Genomic DNA, 14510 nt, shown 5'->3' on the forward strand with positions numbered 1-14510 from the left:
AAAAGGGCTGCTAAAAGCTTTGTACATATTTATGGGGCTAAAGGGCGTGTAACCCGAGCTCTGGACGAGCGCTCGATCCCTAGGTCGAGTGTTTGGCCAGGGGCTAGGGTTTGGCCAGAAGCCCTAAAATGGGTTCTAGGCTTCTATCTAAGGCTATGGGTTGGTATTTCCTTTCCTAGGTTCAAAATAAACATACACACTACAAGAAAACACAACACAAAGAATCAAAGAGGTGTTTAAAAGCCTTTTGAAAACATTCTTGGTCTTGTTAAGAAATAAGCACATCTAAGCGCAAAACATATAATCGTGCAACTTTTTATAGAGAACAAGGGTGGGGTTGAAAAGCTTTTGAAATCTTTCTTAGCTTTACAAGAAAAACGGGTATAAGAACTTGTTATGACATCTTTAAAACTTGTAACATTAAGAGAATAGTAACAATAATTAAAAGAAGCACAAAGGAAGGGTCAAGAATCACCTTAGAAGATAGCAAGGCTTCAAACTTTCTCCTTCCTTTTCTCCAAAACCACCAAGGAAACACTCAAGGCTCACAACTGCACTCACACATCAGTTCTAGGGATCGAAGTAACAGAGGCTAAAATGAGGCTAAAGGGTCGAGTGGGGGTGGGTGGGAAAAAATTGAGGACACTGCAAGAGAAATAATGAAAAGGTGCGAGCGTTCATGTACTATGGTGTCGAGCACTCGTGTACTCTTCACAACGGGTTAAAAATACTTTCCAGCCATGCAATTTGGGTATTGTCTAAGACTCTGAAAATTGGTCAACAAGGACTCGCTTACTGTAGCAGCGAGCGCTCATGTACTGTAGCAGTGAGCGCTCGTATAATGTTCACCAAAGGTAAAAAAATGCTCAGATATACGATTGGGTATTGCACAAGAGGTATTGCACTGTTCATGCGAGCGCTTGTGTAGTCCCCTAGGCGAGCGCTCAGCCAGTGAAGGTATTTTTGGGTTTTTGCTTCTAAAAGGTCTTAAGGGGCTTGGTTTATTCAAAGAAGGTTTATGTCACTTGGTTTAAAGCTTTGTTTTAAGGAATTATTAACCGGTTAAAAAATCTTTAACTCTTTTGAAAACGGTAATTTGTCGGGGCATTACATATCTAACACAATGAAAATAAGTGTTATTGAATTTGGTCTATTTTAAACATATAATTTAGTCTTTATGTTTAAATAAGTGTTCACCTACCTCTATATCCATGAATGAATTTAAAGGCCATTGCATATATTATTAAATTTGATCTATTAAATAGCCTTATAGCCATAATTAACTTTAAGTAACTCAAATTAAACATAAATTTTAAAAAGTATAGGTAAATATTATTTTCAAACATAATATATATAGAAAAAGCCAATTAACATATATCATTCATGTATAATATAATAAATATGTTGAATTGTTTATTTATTTTATTAATTATATTCTTTTGTCTTTTTAATAGATTTTTATTTAACTTTACTTTATAATATTTGCCACTGCTCTTCGTAATTGCCTCTTTTCGCCTTTTTTTTGTTAACATTGTTACGACCATTGCCACATGAAGCGAAGCTGGGTGGCAATGTAGTCACTGGGTATGATTATGAATTGTTATAGCTTATTTTGTAATTATATATATTTATGAATTATGATTAATAATAATACTTAAGCTATAAACTATGAATTAAGCTATAAATAGTAATCAAAATTATGTGCTTGTGTGAAGTGTGAACTATTAATTAAGCTATAAATATACTCGAAGGAGGAGAAAAAAAAAAAGAATTAACTAATTAAGCTATAAATTTAAATATGATTGTGTAATTATACTTATAGCTTAATTGTTTAGTATTCATAGCTTTATTTGTAATTATTTGAACTTAAAGTTACAACTTATTTTCTAATTAAAGATTTATGGGTTATGATACAACAATTCATAACACATGCTTAATATATATCTAATGATTGTATCATATGATCTCGAACAAAAAAGTATTATCATTTTGATCTTGGATATGAAATAATGTAATCTAACTATTCCTAAGTATCCAATGGTAGAAAAGTACCAATAGTCAATATAAATATTAACTAACATGTATTAAGTTAATAACATTAACAAAGATAATTATTATATAATCATATGGTATTATGTATCGAATGATAATAATTTTTTTGTCTAATGATAATACTTAGATCATATGATCATATGATCTAATGACTATACATCACATGATCCTGTGATCTAAATTCTAATGATATACTTAATTTATGATTGTAATTAACATATTGGTGATTCCAATCCTAATCACTTAATTTGGGATTATATGAATCTTATTGTCATTGTATAAGTAATCTATATACCTAATCATTATATCTAAGTATTATTAAGAATTGTTAGATACTTGGAATCTTAAATCATACTTTGTTGTTGAATCTAAGTATATAGATACTTAATCATTATATTAGTATGTTCATTATAAATCATAATTATCCTAATTTCTAAGTGTCTAATGATAATACTTAGATCATATGATCATACGATTTAAGTATTATCTTTTGATCATATGATATAATGATTACATGATCATATGACACAATGTTAGATTATTATTTGATTATATGGTCCTATTATATTATATGAATAATATGATTAAATATTTAAATTGTCATTAGATCATATGATTAAATAATGAAATTATTTAATATGCTTAATTTATATATATTGTAAGAGCTGAACAAATTTTATTTGAATAATGAAATTAGGGAATTCCTATTAAAAAAAAAGTTATATATATATATAATCAATTAATTATTGTTTCTTAATTTATATATATTGTGTAAGAGCTGAACAAGTATATTTGAATAATGAAATTAGGGAATTCTAATTTTTTTTTTTTTTTAAAAAAAAAAGTTTTATATATATACACATATTAATAAATATATATATGAGTTGAGCCTTAATAAGCGAATTATACGAACTTGTTCACAAACACTAATCGAGTCGAGCCGAGTTTGTATCGTTTGATAATCAAGCTTAGTTTCATGTTTATGAACGGTCCATTTAATAATCGAGTCGAGTTTAATTGAACCAAGCTCGAGTAGCATTGTTCACTTAAGAACCCTATGCATTAGAGTTTAAAGACGTGTTTCTTAGGTATGAAGATAGAGATCAAGTTTTTATATGCCAAGTCTTGAAGATTGAATGAATGTGGAAAACGTTTTTCATGTTGGAAGTTCTTAATGAGGTGACAAATATTGTATCAGGAAGTTACTATCCAATTTCTAATTTATTTCTTCCTAAGGTATGAAGAATAAAAGATGTATTGAATAAGAAGTTTAGGCATAAAAATGATTACGTAAGAGAAATGGCTGCAAAAATGAATATAAAGTCTGAGAAGTATTGGGGTTGTAATTTGTTGATGGCAATGATTGTAGTTTTCGATCCAATATCAAAAACAATGTGAGTAGTTTTATTTCCTAGCAATTTATCTAGAATAGCTAGAAGCCACTATAAATATTGGAATGGTCCTTAAAGTTCTACATAAGTTGTATGATGAGTATGCTAAGAATTTTAATTTAACTCATGAAGGACGAAGTGAAGAAGAAAATGTTTGTAAAACCCGACGCATCTAGAAAGTTTTTACCAAGAGTACATTAATATACATAGTTGAACACAACTATGACCCAAAAGCCTAAGCTAATGGCTAAGGTCCATTTAGGTATATTAAGTACTATTTTCTTTTATATTTTCTTAATGTGAGACTCAACACTCACAAGCGCACTCACAACAATCTCCCCCTCACTTGTGAATCTCTTCACATTAACCAAACTCCACTCACTTGTGAGTCTTTTTACATTTCTAAGAGTGTCTTGCGTCAAGAGTTGCGGATGCAGACACAACTCCAAACCTGACATGTCCAGACACCTGTTCTAGGAAGCTAACCATGGCTCTAATATCGCTTGTTGGGAGATAAACCGATTATGGAGTTTTTACCAAGAGTACATTAATATATATAGTTGAAGACAACTCTAAGCCAAAAGCCTAAACTAATGGGAGTAAGGTCCACTTAAGTATATTAAGTACTATTTTCTTTTTATATTTTGTCAATGTGAGACTCAACTCACAAGTGCACTCACAACAATCTTTCCCTCACTTGTAAGTCTCTTCGCATTGACCCAACTCCCCCTCGCTTGTGAGTTTTTTTTTTTTTTTTAACATTTCCAAGAGTGTCTCACATCAAGAGTTGTAGATGCAAACACAACTTCAAACCCGATGTGTCCAAACACCCGTCCCAAGAAGCTAACAATGACTCTAATATCACTTGTTCGGGGAGATAAAGCGATTATGGAGCTTTTACCAATGGTACATTAATATATATAGTTGAACACAACTATAGCCCAAAAGCCTAAGCTAATGGGTTAAGGTCCACTTATGTATATTAAGTATTCTTTTCTTTTATATTTCTCAATATGTGACTCAATACTCACAAGTGTATTCACAACAAGGACGAATAATGAATTAAGAGTAATTTTAAATACTATTTGACTTTGTTTATCAATCATTGATTTTTTTATTTTTTTATTTTTCTTCTTTAATAAAGGCTAAGTAAAGAGTTGATGAATACTGTTACATCAGTCCAATGGTTTGAGAGTAGGAAAATGAGTATATACTATTCCTCAATAGATTAAAGATATTGGATTGAATTGCAATAGAGAAATGTTATGCACATCTCACTTTCAAAGTGCACGCTCTTTGAGGTACAACTTAAAATTACTATTGGATCAATTCAAAATTTAATAGTAATTTTCAATGCCACGTCAGAGAATATAAATTTGAGAGTATGAGAGTGAGAGTATTTGTAACATTTCTCATTGCAAAATACCGCATCAAAAAGACATGGAAGGGGGGGGAGGGGGGGGGTCAAATTTCAATCATTATTGGGGATCCATCCCAAATCTGACAGAACACATAAACAAGAGTGTTAGGCAGAGACAGCATTTCACAAAATACCGCATCAAAAAGAGGGGGTGGGTCTTGAAATGGGTATTTGACCTCGAAAATCTTGACCCGGCCCCCTATAACCAGATCCTTTTCTTCCCCCTCTCCGTTGAGATTCAGTAAAACCAAAAGGTCCAAAACAACTCTGTAACCATTTTCATTTCGAGCATTCTGCGACAAAACTCAGGTACTCTTTATCTCTCTTCTCTGCATATATTATATATACATACATTTTCTATTTGTATGTTGTGTATATATAATGTTCCTGCTGTTGCGTCTGACAACTGTTTGTGGAAATGCCTCTTCAGACTTCATGGTATTTTGTAATTGTTTGGATTTTTTTTAGCCTTGAGCAATAGAAGCAGCTTTTTGCCTGCGTGGAGTGTAATTTGGTTGGCAAGCTCTTTGTCGAATGGCAAAGATGATTGTTGGATCAGTGGCTTTGAAGCGATCGATATCAACTTTGTCATATCTCCGCGAAAGAATTAAACAAACAGGTAAAGTGAAGGGTTGATTAAGTCAATGCTTTAATATCAAGTAAAACATGTGAAGAGAGATTTTTGAGTATGCTGATTTATTTTTTTTTTGTTTTAATTTGTGTTCTTTTTGGTTTAAACTAGCAGAGAATGAGATTGTCGATATGTTTCGTTTACCTAGTACGAAAGATGAAGTGCCAAACTTGCCCATGAAGGGAAAGCTGTCGAGGAAGGACCCCTCTGTTCGAACATTGGATGAGAGATTTATAAGGATTTTGAAAATATTCAAGTGGGGACCTGATGCGGAAAAGGCCTTGGAAGTGCTAAAGTTGAAGGTGGATCATCGATTGGTTCGTGAGGTTCTGAAGATAGACGTTGAGATCAATGTTAAAATTCAGTTTTTCAAATGGGCTGGGAAGAGGAGGAACTTTGAACATGACTCAACTACCTACCTGGCTTTTATCCATTGCTTGGATGAAGCTGGGGTAGTTGGAGAAATGTGGAAGACAATCCAGGAGATGGTTAGGAGTACATGTATTATTGTTCCATCTGAGTTATCGGAAATTGTCAGAGTCTTGGGTAAGGCTAAGATGGTCAACAAGGCACTATCTGTCTTTTACCAGATAAAGAGTCGCAAGTGCAAACCCACGGCAAATACTTACAATTCCATGATCTTGATGCTGATGCAAGAAGGTCATCATGAAAAAGTCCATGAGCTTTATAATGAGATGTGTAATGAAGATAACTGTTTCCCAGATACAGTGACATATAGTGCACTCATATCAGCATTTGGGAAATTGGGTCGTGAGGATTCCGCCATGAGGTTGTTTGATGAGATGAAGGAGAATGGCTTGCAGCCCACTGCAAAGATTTATACGACATTGTTGGGAATGTTTTTCAAGCTGGGTAGGGTAGAGGAAGCTTTGGGTCTAGTCCAAGAGATGAAAGAGAAGGGGTGTCCTCTAACTGTCTTTACTTACACAGAGTTGATAAAGGGGCTTGGGAAAGTTGGGAGGATTGAAGAGGCTTACAGTATATATATTGATATGCTCAAAGGGGGTGTTAAGCCTGATGTTGTGCTCATAAACAATCTGATAAACATTTTTGGAAGAGCAGATCGTTTGCAAGAAGCTCTTAAAATTTTTAGTGAAATGGAATCTTTGCAATGCAAACCGAATGTCGTGACATATAACACTGTAATAAAGGCTTTATTTACATCCAAAGCTCCAGCTTCCGAGGCTTCTTCATGGTTTGAAAAGATGAAGGCAACTGGTGTTGCTCCCAGCTCGTTTACTTATTCAATTCTTATTGATGGTTTTTGCAAAACAAATAGAGTTGAGAAAGCTTTATTGCTTCTTGAAGAGATGGATGAAAAGGGTTTTCCTCCTTGCCCAGCTGCCTATTGCAGCCTGATAAATAGTCTTGGAAAAGCAAAACGGTATGAAGCTGCAAATGAGTTATTTCAAGAATTGAAAGAGAACTGTGGACGCTCAAGTGCTCGTGTATATGCTGTAATGATCAAACACTTTGGGAAATGTGGGCGTCTCAGTGAAGCTGTAGATCTTTTTAATGAGATGAAGAAACTTGGATGCAATCCTGATGTTTATGCTTATAACGCACTCATGTCAGGGATGGTAAGGGCTGGCATGATAGACGAAGCTCATTCCTTACTTAGAACAATGGAAGAAAATGGTTGCTATCCAGACATAAACTCACATAATATCATTCTAAATGGCTTGGCTAGAACTGGTGGCCCAAAGCGGGCTGTTGAGATGTTTACAAAGATGAAACAATCGAAGAATAAGCCAGATGCAGTTTCTTACAACACTCTTCTTGGCTGTCTAAGCCGATCTGGTATGTTTGAGGAAGCCGCTAAGCTGATGAAAGAAATGAATTCTAGAGGTTTTGAATATGATCTTATCACTTACTCATCAATACTTGAGGCGGTTGGTAAGGTTGATGAAGATCGTAATCCTGTCACTTTGTGAAAGAACTAGGTATAACATACATGCTCCTCTCATATTTGCCACTTTTTTCTTCTATTATTAGACTTATTTACCAATCCTCCCCCACCCCCCCCACCCTGTTTCCACTTTCCTCAGAATTGACGTGCATGATTATGTGAATTTTGTATTCAAAACATTGGATGGACTTGGCAATAGTATGCTATATATCTATTGATATGGGGGAGCATTGATTCAATTTTTCTCTTATTGTCATCTCATTTGTTTATTGCTTTTAGTATGATGTTGATGCCTCTTCCCAGAGACAAATTTGTGCTAAACCGAAATGTGAATTAACATCGTGCTGTTATAGCTAGATAGTGTCCTGTAGCTGTATACAGCAAATCTAAGATGTTGATAAGCACTCCTTGGGGACATGTCTCATTGCTTATCTAAGTGGGTTTCACCCGGGATATTTACATTGAAATGAACTGAAAATCAAGTGACCTTAAGGCATTTCAAACAAAGCCATAGGCATTGGGCTAGTTCCCTCAATTGGGGAAAAGGAGGAAGCATAAATGAAGTACCCTTAGAAAGCTCATTTGATAAGAATAGATGTGCCCTTCTGATCCAATTTGGCAGCAGTGAGAGGAATGATGATTCCGTGCTCCTCTATTTATGTGATTGACACAAAACAATTTCCATATTCAGTACTTCTTATGATACTTCAAAAGGAATAATAAGTTTGCATGGCACTGAAACTTTTTTTTTTCTTTAAATTCAATGTGCCTGATTTCTTTGTACACAATTTTTTTTTTTTTTTTCTTTCTGAATGTTCAATTACGTTTGATGACCTCTCTCTCATGAAGATTGACTTGTATGCAGGTCAGACTACCACTCTTGGATACTGGAAGCTAGGTCATCTTACCTTGCTAATTTTGACTCAGAATGTGTGCAAGAGAGCCATAGATAGATGACAAGCCATGTATAGTGGTTGCAATTTGACCAAAAAGGTTGATTAAAACCCACAGGAAAGCTGCCATAGTAATTTGATAATGAAACTGAAAAACATCAGTTGAATTGGAGAAGATTGATTCTCCACAGACAACTCTTTGATTAGTTGTCCCTGTCTGCAGATTTGCAATGAGGATTGTTCTCAGGCTCCAACACTTTGCATTGCCTTGTTGGATAATTCAAGCAGCAAATTTGGTAATTGAATGGTCTGACTTGTAATAGTATTAGAACATCTTACAAATTATATTCGAGAAAATACTGATGGGCATCCTCTTTCACAAACAGGGACAATTTGAAAAGTCTGTGAATAAGAAGTTTGAAGATGTTTTTGAATCCATGTTTCATAGTCCTTATGAAGAAACCAAAGGTATGAAACTGCACCACTGGAGTGAATTACGTAAGGACTCAATTGCAGTTTAAAATTTCTTTCTAGGGTAATCCGGATAACTTATTGTTGTTTAATCGTTATCTGAAAGAAATGTTTGTGGAGCTTTTGAAGTGAATACAAACAACTTGCACATTTGTTCTCGTAATTATAATCAGTTAATCAAATCGAAACTGATTTTTTTAAGTTTGTGGATGTTTTGTGACTTTTATTTGTAGCAATGGCAAGGAAAATCTGGAGAAGTGAGTTTGCAGCAGCCTGGGATCACAGAACATTGATGAATGAGACATTTCAAAAGTCTCTCAGAACGATGGAGAACATCATTAAATATCTGAATCCTTTTTTATGACAAAACTTTTGTGTATGCTCATTAAATTAAATTGGATTAACCTCTAGAGAAATAGTATGAATATAACACAGCGATCAACCAAAGTTTTTCTTACTGAATTTTGATCTTTAATGAGGGACGGATTTGAGTGGCTACTAAATTAAATCTTTACGAAAGCTTTTCTACTCATCCAAACATGAAGGGGGGACTTGTTTGGGTATCGATGTTCACCTTAATGCATGAAAAAGTCCAAAACTACCATTATTGCTTTTTTGGCATAGTGGAAAATGGTGGAAGGAGACTGCATTATGAAAGATGATGGAGCCTTACAAGCAGGTGATGCCTTGGAAAAGTAAAAGTGCAAGACGTGTGCTTATATCTAAAGACCAAGAACGCAATGAACTTTAACCTTTGGTGGACCAGATGATACTTCACTTTTAAGACGAGCAATTCTAAATATTTATCTCCTATTCCTATTCCTATTCAACTGATGTGATATTTATCTCCTATTCTTATTCCTATTCAACTGATGTGATAGTATCTATTAGTTATTGGATCAATCTTTTATTAAAATGGAGAAAAATTCATAGGTAGATAGTATCTGGAACGGGAGATAGTAGAAAGAACAGAACAGAACAAATTTAATAAACATCATGGAACTTATGGAGGAAAAAGTCAGTGGCAACAGAGAAGTTATCATGTATCTACCATTCACCTGCATAGGAATTGACATTAATATAGGAAATTGATGTAGAAAATATAGATTATTAGCCAGAAAGAAAAGAATAAAATGCCTACAAGCAACAAACTGAACAAACAGGAAACAGCAGGAATGATCCACTTAATTTTGTCATTTCTTCTATTATTAAGGAATTCAACATCTCCAGCAATATTACTGCCTCATAAGATAAAAATCAGAGGCAAAAGGCCTCCAGTGCTATACAACAGCAGGTAGCAGTCAAAATGCTAATTAACATTACAGAAAGATAACTATGTCTCAATACATCAGGCACTAGCATTCTCAGCAGAGACATCATTCTCCTCGTCATCACCGTGCCGTATTTTCGATATCTCAGCCTGCGCTCTCTCCAGAATCCGCCTCTTCTGCATCTCTAAGTCCCTATGAAAATCCATTCGCATCTTCTCTAGCTCCACCATCTGCTGCCTTTTACTATTCTCAATCTTCTCATATATCTCGCTGAATTTGTGAATGGAATCAGCAAGCAATCCAAAGGAAGACCCCTCATCACTGACCCTTCCAAGCTTCCTCTTTTTGGGTGGAAGTCCATCCGAATCATCCTCCTCACCATCAGTAGATTCTGAATTCCCAGGACTATCCTTCATTTCTTCCAAACCATTTGCACGGTTCACATAAACCCTAGGATTCATGAATACATACTCCCCTGAGTCCAAACCACAAGAGAGGCCTGCTGGCTGGGGGGGTGAAGATAGCAACATATCCATCTTCTTAAAATAGACCCATTTGCTAGTGCCGGAACCTGTTTCCGTCATCTTCATCTTCTCCTTTTTGTACTTCTTCTTCAGTGTATCCAATCGATTCCTACATTGAGTATCCGTCCTTTCAATTTTTGAAATTTCTGAAACCTTCTCTGCAACTTCTTGCCATTCCTCAGACCGAAGACTCTTCCTCCCACGATTAAGAAACCGGTCAACCCAGGCGTCTAGTAAAACAAATGTCTCACGCTCAGTCCAATCAGTTAGCGAATTCCGGCCACCAAGCGATGGTTTTGAAGCCAAGGGAACTAGGGCTGAAGCTGCAGCAGGTACTCGAGGAGCAAATTCGTAACTAGAAACCAAACTCTTCAACTTCCGCTTCTTCGGGTGCCTTTCCAAATCAACATCTTCAATCTTCCTACCATAACTCTTCTGCTTATCATCATCGTCATCATCATCGTCATCCTCATCTTCGTCATCGTCGTCATCTTCCAAATCTTTGTGCATATTACGGAAGCCATTACCTTGATCATCATTCTCTTCCTCCTCCTCTCCCAATTCTTCATCTTCTTCATCCTCATCATCATCCACATCAACATATTGATTACCAACTGGCTGAGAATATGGAGCATTCCGAACTGAAAGTTTCTGACGACTTGAGGAACCATAACCCTGCTGGTGATTCACACCATACGGGTTTGAAGGGTACCTTGCATCATCCTCAGTGTCATCCATTTGAGCACAATTAAAGATCAACCACAAATGATACCCAGAAAAACACCACTCTCAAGAACCTTAATTTCTAGCCCCAAACCACCAAATACCACCTTTTTAACAGAATCAAACTCCGAAAAGAAAAAAACCCATTATTTGATCCGAATAACACCCTGTTTTCTACTTGCAATCACCAATTTCCCCTTCTTAGAATTAGATTCCCTAAAAATCAAAATATATCCTATCTTTGACTTTGTCTATTAAAAAAGATGAAAATAGAACCTAATAATCGGTTCACAACACCAATACCATTTATTTGAATCAACTTCTAAAAGCAGCAAAACCCATGAATCTTGCTCTAGAAACCCTAATTTTGGACTTCAGTTATGATAAATCTCCACCAACAATCATATTTGAATATTAAAACTAAAAAATATTGAATCTTCAAAAAACCAATCTTTTCTTCGTTCCAGCAACCAATTCATCCTGTTCAATAAATTCAAATTTCAACAAGGGAAAATAAATTCCGCAATTCAATTATCTTAAAAACAACAAGCCCCAATCTTTAAGCTCAAAGCGAACTATTAAGGAGAATAAAACCCATGATTCTTACCTCAAGGAGCAAACTTTCCAGACTATAAAGAACTCAAAATCGTACACCGCAACTCATGATTTTTGAAAAATCCTAATATCAAAATTTTGGGTGAAATTGAAAGCAATTCCAAAGAAAATAGAAATGGGAAAGCATGGTGAGAAGAAGGTGGAAGAAGTAAACAATAGCAGTTGCTGCTAATGTACGCCGGGTGTGCTAACTTGTGAGGATGATTGTAGGTGAGGTTTACGTGGGTTTGGGCTACTTGGGCTACACCTAAGACTTTTAGGTACACCCTCATTTTGGACTTCTTCAATTTTATGTCAGACTTTATCCATCATCTATGTAAGGGCATCCAAAATACAGAGAGAGAAATGTTAATAAATCTCTTATATACCCACACAAAAAAAAAAAAAAATTCTCTTATATGATTACTACATAATTGAGATGATGTGATAATAAAAAGTAATATTTGAATCTCGAAAGACTTGTAAAAAAAAAAAAATTAAGTGTCGATTTTTACTGTTGCATTATTTCAATTGTATGACAACTGTATAAGTAGAGTTGACAATTCGTTGTTGGGTTCGTATTGAGTCGACTCATGGGTTAACTTGATATAAGTCAACTCGAACCTAAACCATTTAGTTTTACAAGTCAAACTCCTCAACACTAACACGAACCCCATTTAAATTAGCAAATGGCACAACACGACTTGCTAACCTATTTTATAAATAGGACGTGTGGGGTTGACCTGCCACAACCCAACTCGCATAACCCATTTAATAAATGAAAAATGCTGAAGGCCCAACTATTTTGCCTAACTTGGAGCCAACTTTTGTCTTATTTTTTAATTAAAAAAATAACAAAACAAAAAATAAAAAAAAATAAAAAAAAAAGTTTTTGAAACAATAATTTTTATTTTGGTTATTCTTTTTTTTTTTGGTATTTTTTAAAAAAATAAAAACTGAAACTTTTTCCTTATTTTTTAATTTAAAAAAGAACAAATTAAAAAATTAAAAAAGTTTCTGATTAAAAAATTGGTCATTATTATGAATAAAAATACAATTTTTATTTTTTAAAAAAATACCAAATAAAAGAAGGATCAAAATAAAAATTATTACTTCAGAAACTTTTTTAATTTTTTATTTTGTTATTTTTTTAAAATTAAAAAATAAGAAAAAAGTTGGCCTTAAGTTGAGGCTGTATCATTCCTTTTAATAAATAGGTCATGTTGTGTTGATTTTAACACGATTTGTTTGACCCGTTTTGACCTATATATGAATTTAAAAGCAAAAAGGAAAAACGAATTTTAATTTATATGAATTTATAAATTTTATATAAAAATTAATTTATATGAATTTTAGCCTTTAAATTTTTTTTTTTTTAGTTGTAAAAACAAAATCCAATTTAATTTATTTACATGGGTCACCCGTGAGTTAAACGAGCTTGACCCAAGATTAAACCATTTATTAAACATGTTAATTCGAGTTAGGTTTATGTCAAATTCACAGGTCATGTAAAAATTGCTAGTCCTACTTATATCAGTCTATTAAGTAACATTTTTCCAAACAAATGTGCCCCATTCCAATTTTTTTCAACCATTTGAAAAATATTTAATATATAAATATTTTATTCCCGGTGGTTGAACATTTCTTTTGGGTAACAATAAGACATAGGTAATCGCATTACATCATGATAATATTGTATTAGATGTATAGGTAAACCCTAAGTACTTGAAGTCTTGAACTAGGCTTCATCCGAACATTAGATTACTTAAGGGATTAATTTTGGTTTGATATCACAGTGCATTGGTAGTAAATACTTTTTTGCTTCATGTGGTTTAACAACTTTATTTTTTGACTCCTAAGTTTCCTTTTATATCATAGATGGTTAGGGGTTTCAACCCAATTGGTTATAACTGGGTACAAACAGGTAACCAAGAAACCGGTTAGAAAAAACCGGTAACCGGGTATATATATATATATTAATGACAATATGTTATAAAATATATTATTTATTAAGTAACAATATATATTTAACATTATTTTCCATCTTTGTTGCTCATCTTCTTCATTCAAACAAAAACAAGCGTTCTCCAATAAGTTAGCCTAATGCATTCTTTTATAGATGAGCAAACTTGAGGGTTGGTGCTCAAGTTTTTCCCACATTGCTAAGAAAGCACTAACTCTGAAGTTTGCTCATATATAAAAGAATGCATTAGGCCAACTTAGTGGGACAAAGATGCTAATTGTTTATTAAAACAAATGGGCTAAAAATGGTTAAATTAATCTCAAACATTAGGCTCAATACCTAAAAGAAGCCCAAATGCCAAAATTTTAAAAGACCGATTACCCGGGCCGGTTAACTGGAACCGGCCGGTTATTGCATAACCGGTTAACCAAGTACCTGGTTATCGGTTCCGGATGTTCAAAATTAATAACCAGGTACCCCGGTTTCGGTCACCGGTTTTGGCTAATAACCGGTAATCGGGACCAAGTTGACACCCCTACAATTGGTATCTCGGTTATGGGGACGGATATGATACCTCCATCTAACTTACATTCAAAAATTGACGAAAAATCCACTTTAGCGCCCCTAAAAACTCGACATGTGTCCAT

General features: G+C 34.2%; 2 protein-coding genes across 7 annotated transcripts; one reads left to right on the forward strand and one right to left on the reverse strand.

Moving 5' to 3' along the window:
- Positions 1-4994: 4994 nt before the first annotated feature.
- LOC132188799 (pentatricopeptide repeat-containing protein At3g16010) lies at positions 4995-9613 on the forward strand. Of its 6 annotated transcripts, XM_059603344.1 has the most exons (7): positions 4995-5172; positions 5332-5482; positions 5609-7458; positions 8290-8417; positions 8541-8613; positions 8704-8785; positions 9022-9613. In XM_059603344.1, the coding sequence occupies exons 2-3, from the start codon at positions 5398-5400 to the stop codon at positions 7447-7449; spliced, it is 1926 nt and encodes a 641-aa protein (XP_059459327.1). In that variant the 5' UTR covers positions 4995-5172; positions 5332-5397; the 3' UTR covers positions 7450-7458; positions 8290-8417; positions 8541-8613; positions 8704-8785; positions 9022-9613. The 6 variants fall into 6 exon arrangements, with proteins under 6 accessions (XP_059459327.1, XP_059459323.1, XP_059459326.1 ...); XM_059603340.1 differs by having other exon boundaries at positions 8290-8613; XM_059603343.1 differs by having other exon boundaries at positions 8541-8785.
- A 340-nt stretch (positions 9614-9953) lies between these two features.
- On the reverse strand, positions 9954-12192 carry LOC132186857 (trihelix transcription factor ASIL2-like). Its single transcript, XM_059600959.1, has 2 exons — positions 11914-12192; positions 9954-11786 (listed from the first exon to the last, which is right to left on the reverse strand). Exon 2 carries the CDS (start codon positions 11319-11321, stop codon positions 10137-10139), a length of 1185 nt encoding a protein of 394 aa, XP_059456942.1. The 5' UTR covers positions 11322-11786; positions 11914-12192; the 3' UTR covers positions 9954-10136.
- Between the last annotated feature and the right edge of the window lie 2318 nt (positions 12193-14510).

The sequence above is a fragment of the Corylus avellana genome, chromosome ca7 (genome assembly GCF_901000735.1).
Source record: "Corylus avellana chromosome ca7, CavTom2PMs-1.0".
Classification (NCBI taxonomy): Eukaryota; Viridiplantae; Streptophyta; class Magnoliopsida; order Fagales; family Betulaceae; genus Corylus; species Corylus avellana.